This window comes from Saccopteryx bilineata, chromosome 2, assembly GCF_036850765.1.
Source record: "Saccopteryx bilineata isolate mSacBil1 chromosome 2, mSacBil1_pri_phased_curated, whole genome shotgun sequence".
NCBI lineage: Eukaryota > Metazoa > Chordata > Mammalia > Chiroptera > Emballonuridae > Saccopteryx > Saccopteryx bilineata.
The window spans coordinates 373,819,461-373,829,615 of NC_089491.1; the positions used below are offsets into that span (position 1 = coordinate 373,819,461).

Genomic DNA, 10,155 nt, shown 5'->3' on the forward strand with positions numbered 1-10,155 from the left:
AGGAAGAGCGGAAGTGATGGACCCTAACACAGCAGGAAAAGGAAGCAGAGTTTTCCATCCATCTTGAAAAGATTAACCAGGAAAACAAACTTGGCTAATTTGATAATTGCCTGTTAATTAGGACAAACAATGACAAAGAAAGAGCACTGCATCTGATGACAGTGGCCCCTCAGCAGGGTATAAAAGGGGACCCAGGGCAAGCAGACCTCCAAACCTTCCAAACCCACCTTCCTGAAAACTCACTCAGAACCTCCACCCTCTGACACCATGGTCAACTCTTGTGGATCCGCCTGCTCTGACCAGGGCTGTGGCCAGGAGACCTGCTGCCGCCCCTCCTGCTGCCAGACCACCTGCTGCCGCCCCACCTGCTGCCAGACCACGTGCTGCAGGACCACCTGCTGCCGCCCCAGCTGCTGTGTGTCCAGCTGCTGCCGCCCCTCTTGCTGTGGGTCCTGCTGTGGCACCAGCTGCTGCCGCCCCTCTTGCTGTGGCTCTAGCTGCTGCAGGCCCACCTGCTGCATTTCTAGCTGCTGCCGCCCCTCCTGCTGTGGTTCCAGCTGCTGTGGCTCCAGCTGCTGCAGGCCTTGTTGCATCTCCAGCTGCTGCCGCCCCTCTTACTGTGGCTCCAGCTGCTGCCGGCCTTGTTGCATCTCCAGCTGCTGCCGCCCCTCCTGCTGTGGCTCCAGCTGCTGTGGCTCCAGCTGCTGCAGGCCTTGTTGCATCTCTAGCTGCTGCCGCCCCATCTGCTGCCAAACCACCTGCTGCCGCCCCACCTGTTGCATCTCTAGCTGCTGCCGCCCCAGCTGCTGCCAGACCACCTGCTGCCGCCCAGTCTGCTCTAGTGGTTCCTGCTGCTGATCATCCCGACCTACCCACACCTTGTTTCCATCAACCAATCTTCTTAATGCACTGAGTCATGAGAGGACAATTGTAAAACTTCAGTTCTAACCAATTTGTAAAATGATTTTGGCCTCTAAATACAATGTCCCTCCATATTAGTATCCCTCTTCCACATAAACAGAAAGGTTGAATTTTCTCTGGAATTCTTCAACCACTATGTCATTCCAACTGATATATTTCCTCCCTGCCAGGTTTTCTCATATGGAGGTGTTACTAAATCTTAAATAAATCTTGTCAGGCATGCAAAACTACAGTATCATGTCTCATTTTTCATTCTTGAATTATCACCTTTATCTGTCAGTTGTTGTGTTCTTTACTGGAGAGCAAAATATAGCAGGTGATTTCACGATTTCTAACTCTATTCCCACATCATACAAATTTTATTATGGGAAGGTGGTTTCTTTCTTTCTTTCTTTCTTTCTTTCTTTCTTTCTTTCTTTCTTTCTTTCTTTCTTTCTTTTCTTTCAGGAGGGGAGACACAGACAGACTCGGGCATGTGCCCTGACCAGTATCCACCTGGCAAGCTCCCTACATGGTTATGATCTGCCCATCTGGGGCTGTTACTCAGCAACTGAGATGTTTTTTGCACCTGAGGCAGAGGCTTAATGGAGCCATTCTCAGTGCCTGGGGTTAACTCACTCGAACCAACTGAGCCATGGCTGCAGAAGAAGAAAAGAGAGAGAAAAAGAGAAAAGGGGAGGGGGAGGGGTGGAGAAGCAGATGGTTGCTTCTCCTGTGTGCCCTGACGAGGAATCAAACCTGGGACATCCACATGCTGGGCCCACACTCCACCACTGAGCCAACTGGCCAGGGCCGGGATAGTGGTTTCTCACAGCAAGCACCTGGAACTCTCTACCTGAGGACTTTCTCGGATGAAAAAGCAAACTCTGGGTAGGCCAGAAGTCAGGAGTTAAAGTCTCCAGGAGCAGTGCTCAACCATTGGATGGGAGTGTTTGGCCAATGCTGTCGTTTCTTTTCCTTCTAGTGTGGGCACATTGTTCCAGTCTCCAGAGGTCCGCAGTGGGACTGAATCCTAGACTACAGGAGTACTCTGCTCATTGAATCATTTATAGTGTGGATCAAGAATCCAGATACAGCTCAACTGACCCCTCTATTTCATCGTCTTTTACAACACTGGATCCTAAGTGTTAGCTGGCACTGGCATCTCATCAAAAGTCTTGACTGTGAAAGAATCCAATTCCAATTTCACTTACCATATTTTTCGCTCCATAAGACGTACTTTTTTTTCCCCCAAAAGTGGAGGGGACAATGCCCGTACGTCTTATGGAGTGAAAAATACGGTATTTTATTAAATATTTTAACACACCATTTGGTTCAGAATATTTTTTTTCTTATTTTCCTCCTTAAAACTCTAGGTGTGTCTTATGGTCAGGTGCTTCCTATGGAGTGAAAAATACGGTATATAGTTGTTGACAGGATTCAGTTTCTTGCAGGCCATTAGAATCCGAGTTTCAGTTCTTGGCTGGTTGTCAAATGGAGACTGTTTTCCATGCTTTGCCACATACATCTCTCTCAGCAGCCACTTAAAAAAGGAAAAGAGGGTAAGAGAGAGTTGACTACGAAGACAAAAGTCACAATCTTTTGTAACTTAAGCACAATGTTGCCAGATGCTGTTGGTTAGAAAGAAGTAATTCAAGGAGAGGGAATTCCATAACACCATGAACACCGAAAGGTAGAGATCACTGGGTCATCTTAGAGTCTGCCTACTACAACTCATATAATATTGAGTGAAAGAATAAAAAATAAACATATATTAATATTCCACTTATATAAAATTCAAAAATATGTAAGGCTAAGTTATACTGCGTAGGATGCATACCTAGGTGATAAAACTATAAAGAAAATCAATGAAAAGATTACTTTAACAATCAGGACAGTGACAATCTGTAGGGTAGAGTGCGGTCAAGAGAAGACACGTCCAAGGTCCTCTTGGTGATCACAATGCTCTTTCAATTTCTTAACTTGGGCGCTGGGATATATAGATATTTGCTTCATAATTACTGGTAGTGTATTATACATGTATATTTTATACACTTTTCAGTACACAGTAGTTTCCTCTCAAATCCTAAGTTTAGCTTTTTGTAGTTTTAGTTACCCACAGTCAACCATGGTCTGAAAATAACAAGTGAAAAACTCCAGAAATAAATAATTTATAAGTTTTAAATTGCACGCCATTCAGAGTAGCATGATGAAATCTCATGCTGTCCTGCTCCATCCCACGCAGTTGTGAATCATCCCTCTGTCCAGTGTATCCACACTGTACACGCTGCCTGCCTGTGAGTCACTTAGTAGCTGTCTCGGTTGTCAGATCAACTGTCTTGGTATCACAGTGCTTGTGCTCCAGTCACCCTTATTTACTTACTAATGGCTCCAAAGCACACGAGTAGTGATGCTCACAATTCAGATATGCTCAAGAGAAGCCATAAAGTTCATCCTAAAGTGAAAGTTCTTAATAAGAAAAGGAAATTAAAAATTGTATGCTGAGGTTGCTAAGATCTATGGTAAGAATGGGTCTTTTAGCCTGACCAGGTGGTGGCACAATGGATAGAGCATTGGACTGGGATGCGGAAGACCCAGGTTCGAGACCCCAAGGTTGCCAGCTTGAGCGCAGGCTCATCTGGTTTGAGCAAAAGCTCACCAGCTTGAGCCCAAGGTCACTGGCTCGAGCAAGGGGTTACTCGGTCTGCTGAAGGCCCACAGTCAAGGCACATATGAGAAAGCAATCAATGAATAACTAAGGTGTCACAACGCGCAACGAAAAACTAATGATTGATGCTTCTCATCTCTCCGTTCCTGTCTGTCTGTCCCTGTCTATCCTTCTCTCTGACTCTTTCTCTCTGTCTCTGTAAAAAAAAAAGAAAAAAAAAAAGAATGGGTCTTTCATCCATAACTGATGAAAGGAAATAGAAATTTGTATTAGTTTGCTGAGCAACCACATTCACATAACTTTTATTACAGTATAGTCTTATAATTGTCCTATTTTATTATTAGTTATGCTTGTTTATCTCTTTCTGTGTGTAATTTATAAAGTAAACTTTATCAAAGGTATGTATATATAGGGGAAAAAGTATATATATTGGGTTCTTTACAACCACAGTTTTAGAAATTCTCTGGGAGTCTTGGAACACCCCACACACACACACACTGATAAGGAAGGGCCTACTGTATGTGTATTTTTTATAAGGTAGAGTTTTTTAAAAATCAGGGTGAACTGAAATGCTTACTCTATTTAATATTTTTAAAAAAATAAAATTAAGCAGTGATTAAAGATAGTTAAAGGACAAAGAAAAATTAAATCAATAGTATATGGGCATTTACATAATTTTAAATATTGTTCTAGTTACAGGTACACTACTTAATATAAAAAATTGGTAATATTGTCTAATATTTACTCAAATATTTTAATTAAGTTTAATTTTTATTATAAAGAAACTTTCATTGAATGGAAATATGTTAATTTCCCTATTGTCTAGCTATACCTAGTTAGATCAAATTATCACTAAGTCACTATAATTCACTTAGTTACATAGCCAGAGACAAGATACATACCAGGCATTTTTAAGAAATAATGATGAGTACTCATGTAACACACGTTAAACCTGGTAATAAAAGCCTTTTCTTCATGCTATCCTTTAGCATGTATTAACACAATACGCTCAGTCTCCCTGGGAGACAAAAGCAGGCTCCTCCATGGTGACTGCAAATACCAACTGGGTCTGCTTCATTCAAATGTCCTTGATGATTATTTTAGGTCCTTTATTATGGAATTAAAAAAAACAACAAAGAAATTAATTTAAAGAGAAAAACAGTACACAAAATAAAAAAAATTACAATCCATCCTCTCTGTGTGATGAAAGAGGCAGAGTTCAGATAGACAATACATAATTTAGGTGTATGGCCCTGATGATAATTATCAACTCTACTTCAACAGACTATGGGAAAAAAAATTAGCAAGGAGTACATAGAGTGATGTCTCTCCTGGTTTGGACCCTTTGTTTTTTTAAATATATCCAGTGTGCTGTCTGTAGTCATTTCCCATTGTGGCTCATGTCCCATTGTTCCCTTCTCATTCAGGTTTTGGTATTAGAATAATCTAACAGAGAAAAGAGAATTGTCAATGTTTCAGGCTGAAATTGCTTGAAGTTCAGTGTTTCTAATTCAGGATCATTTTCTCTACTATTTTAGATGTTATCAATTATACTTTAATGCTTTAGTTACTTCTGTTCCCAATTTAATATTACACAAATAGATGTTATATAGACAGTTTAAGGAAGTGGGTCTCAAACATGGCTGTGTATTAAGATGACCTGAGGAGCTTTAAAATTTATTGACACCCAGGCCATACACCAGACCAGTTAAATCTGGGTATTCCTGGGCAGGAGCTGGACATCAGTGTTGATCATCACTCCCTTTGGGGTTCCAACACGCAGCCCACTTTGCAAACCATTGGTAGGGCTATGATTCTCTACGCGCTTCTCTGCGATAATAATGTATTTCTGCCTTTGCAGCTGTTGCAGAAAGATTTTCTTGAGTTCCCTGAATTTATAAAGAAAACTATCCCCTCGTAATCAAAAGTCTCTTTTTATTATGTTGTTGTTTTTTAAGCATGCAAATGAAGTGAAAAATCTCTCCCTCTCAGGACACCATGTTGCCTCACAATATAATTGTTTAAGTATCTCATATTCTCTGAAAATGCAAATGTATAAAATAAAAACATGTAAATCAAGTTTTTGCTAAGCAAGTTGTTTTGATGATATTGCAAGGGGCTTGGTCTTTAAATGGACCTAATTAAGATATTTAAGGATGTCACTGGAGGGTGATCAACTTGTCTCTGTTTGTCTGGGACTTTCTTGACTTTAACATGAGAGTCCTGACTCCTGAGAAGCCCTTCCAATCCTGAGCAGAGCTGATTTGTCACTCTACCATGAAACTGATTGGTAATAGTTAAATTTACTCCTTGGTACTTCATTAGAACAGCGCCGAATGCACTAATGATACATGCATCTCAGCAGTTCTCACAGACACAAGCCAAGCTAAAGGTGCCAGACAGAAAAGAAATTATACTACAATATATCATTTGTTTGAAGTTCTAGATCAAAACTAATCTATGGTAAAAAAAAAATTAAAACAGTAGATGCCTCTATAGTGGTGAAGAATTTACTAAAGTGACATGTGGGAACTTTCCACTATGATGGAGATGGTCTCTATCTTGCTAGGTGTGTGGTTACATGAATGTATCTATTTATCAAAACTCTTCAAACACTACACTTCAGATTTGTGCATTTCAACATATGCAAATTTTACCTAAAGTTCAAAATAAATCATGAAAAATAAAAACAGCAACTAGTAATATTCATTTTTTTAAATAAATTTTTATTAATGTTAATGGGATGACATTAATAAATCAGGGTACATATATTCAAAGAAAACATGTCTAGGTTATCTTGTCATTAAATTATGTTGCATACCCCTCGCCCAGAGTCAGATTGTCCTCCGTCACCCTCTATCTAGTTTTCTCTGTGCCCCTCCCCCTCCCCCTAACTCTCTCCCTCCCTCCCTCCTGCGTCCTCCGTCCCCCCACCTCTGGTAACCACCACACTCTTGTCCATGTCTCCTAGTCTCATTTTTATGTTCCACCAATGTATGGAATCATGTAGTTCTTGTTTTTTTCTGATTTACTTATTTCACTTCGTATAATGTTATCAAAATCCCACCATTTTTCTGTAAATGATCTGATGTCATAATTTCTTATGGCTGAGTAGTATTCCATAGTGTATATGTGCCACATCTTCTTTATCCAGTCATCTATTGAAGGGTTTTTTGGTTGTTTCCATGTCTTGGCCACTGTGAACAGTGCTGCAATGAACATGGGGCTACATGTGACTTTACGTATCAATGTTTCTGAGGTTTTGGGGTATATACCCAGTAGAGGGATTGCTGGGTCATAAGGTAGCTCTATTTGCAGTTTTTTGAGGAACCACCATACTTTCCTCCATAATGGCTGTAATACTTTACAGTCCCACCAACAGTGGATGAGAGTTCCCTTTTCTCCGCAGCCTCTCCAACATTTGCTATTACCTGTCTTGTTGATAATAGCTAATCTAACAGGGGTGAGGTGGTATCTCATTGTAGTTTTGATTTGCATTTCTCTAATAACTAATGAAGCTGAGTATCTTTTCATGTATCTTTTGGCCATTTGTATTTCTTCCTGGAAGAAGTGTCTGTTCATGTCCTCTTCCCATTTTTTTATTGGATTGTTTGTTTGTTGTTGAGTTTTATGAGTTCTTTGTAAATTTTGGATATTAGGCCCTTATCTGAGCTGTTGTTTGAAAATATCATTTCCCATTTAGTTGGCTGTCTGTTTATTTTTATATCAGTTTCTCTTGATGAGCAAAAACTTTTTAGTCTGATGTAGTCCCATTCATTTATCTTTGCCTTCATTTCTCTTGCCATTGGAGTCAGGTTCATAAAATGTTCTTCAAAACCCAGGTCCATGAGTTTAGTACCTATGTCTTCTTCTATGTACTTTATTGTTTCAGGTCTTATATTTAGGTCTTTGATCCATTTTGAGTTAATTTTAGTACATGGGGACAGGCTGTAGTCGAGTTTCATTCTTTTGCATGTGGCTTTCCAGTTTTCCCAACACCATTGTTGAAGAGGTTTTCTTTTCTCCATTGTGTGTTGTTGGCCCCTTTATCAAAGATTATTTGACCATATATATGTGGTTTTATTTCTGGGCTTTCTATTCTGTTCCATTGGTCTGAGTGTCTATTTTTCTGCCAATACCATGTTGTTTTGATTATCGTGGCCCTATAATATAGTTTAAAGTCAGGTATTGTAATGCCCCCAGCTTCATTCTTTTTCCTTAGGATTGCTTTGGCTATTCGGGGGTTTTTATAGTTCCATATAAATCTGATGATTTTTTGTTCCATTTCTTTAAAAAGTGTCATAGGAATTTTGATGGGGATTGCATTAAATTTATATATTGCTTTGGGTAATATGGCCATTTTAATTATATTTATTCTTCCTATCCAAGAACAAGGAATATTTTTTTTCCATCTCATTGTGTCTTTTTCTATTTCTCTTAGCAATGCCTTGTAGTTTTCGTTATATAGGTCCTTTACATTCTTTGTTATGTTTATTCCTAGGTATTTTTTTTGTTGTTGTTGCAATCCTGAAGGGGATTATTTTTTTGAGTTCGTTTCCTAATATTTCATTGTTGGCATATAGAAAGGCTATGGACTTTTGTATGTTAATTTTGTATCCTGCGACCTTACTGCATTGGCTTATTGTTTCTAATAATCTTTTTGTGGAGTCCTTCGGGTTTTCGATGTATAAAATCATATAATCAGCAAAAAGTGATACCTTTACTTCTTCTTTTCCGATATGGATGCCTTTTATTTCTTTGTCTTGTCTGATTGCTCTGGCCAGAACTTCTAGCACCACGTTAAATAAGAGTGGAGAGAGTGGACAACCCTGTCTTGTTCCTGATTTAAGGTGGAAACTCCTCAGTTTTATGCCATTTAATATGATGTTGGCTGATGGTTTATCATATATGGCCTTTATCATGTTGAGATATTTTCCTTCTATACCCATTTTGTTGAGAGTCTTAAACATAAAATTGTGTTGTATTTTATTGAAAGCCTTTTCTGCGTCTATTGATAAGATCATGTGGTTTTTGTTCTTTGTTTTGTTGATATGGTGTATTATGTTAACGGTTTTACGTATGTTGAACCATCCTTGAGATTCTGGGATGAATCCCACTTGATCATGATGTATTATTTTTTAATATGTTGTTGTATTCGATTTGCTAGTATTTTCTTTAGTATTTTAGCATCTGTATTCATTAGAGATATTGGTCTGTAGTTTTCTTTTTTTGTGCCATCCTTGCCAGGTTTTGGTATGAGGGTTATGTTGGCCTCATAAAATGTGTTTGGAAGTATTGCTTCTTCTTCAATTTTTTGGAAGACTTTGAGTAGAATAGGAACCAAGTCTTCTTTGAATGCTTGATAGAATTCACTAGTATAACCGTCTGGGCCTGGACTTTTATTTTTGGGGAGGTTTTTAATAGTTTTTTCTATTTCCTCCCTGCTGATTGTTTAGGCTTTCTGCTTCTTCATGACTCAGTCTAGGAAGGTTGTATTGTTCTAGAAATTTATCCATTTCTTCTAGATTGTTATATTTGGTAGCATATAGTTTTTCATAGTATTCTACAATAATTCTTTGTATATCTATGATGTCTGTGATGATCTCTCCTCTTTCATTTTGGATTTTATTTATTTGAGTCCTGTGCCTTTTTTCCTTGGTGAGTCTTGCCAAGGGTTTGTCAATTTTGTTGATCTTGTCAAAGAACCAGCTCCTTGTTTTATTGATTTTTTCTATACTTTTTCTGTTCTCTATTTTGTTAATTTCTGCTCTGATTTTTATTATCTCCTTTCTTCGGCTGGTTTTGGGTTGTCTTTGTTCTTCTCTTTCTAGTTCCTTAAGGTGTGAAGTTAAGTGGTTTACTTCGGCTCTCTCTTGTTTGTTCATATAGGCCTGAAGTGATATGAACTTTCCTCTTATTACTGCTTTTGCTGCATCCCAGAGATTCTGATATGTCATATTTTCATTTTCATTTGTCTGTATATATCTTTTGATCTCTGCACTTATTTCTTCTTTGACCCATTCATTTTTTAGAAGTATGTTGTTTAGTTTCCACACTTCTGTGGGTTTTTTTCCCTCTTTTTTGCAGTTGAATTCTAGTTTCAAGGCTTTATGATCAGAGAATATGCTTGGTACAATTTCAATTTTTCTAAATTTGCTGATATTGTCTTTGTGGCCCAACATATGGTCAATTCTTGAGAATGTTCCATGTACACTAGAGAAAAATGTATACTCTGTCACTTTGGGATGAAGTGTCCTGTAGATGTCTATCATATCCAGGTGTTCTAGTATTTCATTTAAGGCCACTATATCTTTATTGATTCTCTGTTTGGATGACCGATCTAGAGCCGTCAGCGGTGTATTGACTTCTCCAAGTATGATTGTATTTTTGTCAGTTTTTGTTTTAAGGTCAATAAGTAGCTATCTTATATATTTTGGTGCTCCTTGGTTTCGTGCATATATATTAAGGATTGTTATGCGTTCTTGATTCAATGTCCCCTTAATCATTATGAAATGACCATTTTTGTCTCTGAGTACTTTTTCTGTCTTGTAGTCAGCATTATTAGATATGAGTATTGCTACACCTGC

At 38.6% G+C, this 10,155-nt stretch overlaps 1 protein-coding gene across 2 annotated transcripts; it reads left to right on the top strand.

The window, feature by feature from the left end:
- Nucleotides 1-267: 267 nt before the first annotated feature.
- On the top strand, nt 268-858 carry LOC136323592 (keratin-associated protein 4-3-like). Of its 2 annotated transcripts, XM_066255444.1 has the most exons (2): nt 268-550; nt 650-858. In XM_066255444.1, the coding sequence occupies exons 1-2, from the start codon at nt 268-270 to the stop codon at nt 856-858; spliced, it is 492 nt and encodes a 163-aa protein (XP_066111541.1). The 2 variants fall into 2 exon arrangements, with proteins under 2 accessions (XP_066111541.1, XP_066111540.1); XM_066255443.1 differs by having other exon boundaries at nt 268-858.
- The last annotated feature ends 9,297 nt before the right edge of the window (nt 859-10,155 follow it).

Excerpts from the sequence above, each read along its gene's own strand:
- LOC136323592 (XM_066255443.1), top strand. The coding sequence starts at position 268 with ATGGTCAACTCTTGTGGATCCGCCTGCTCTGACCAGGGCTGTGGCCAG.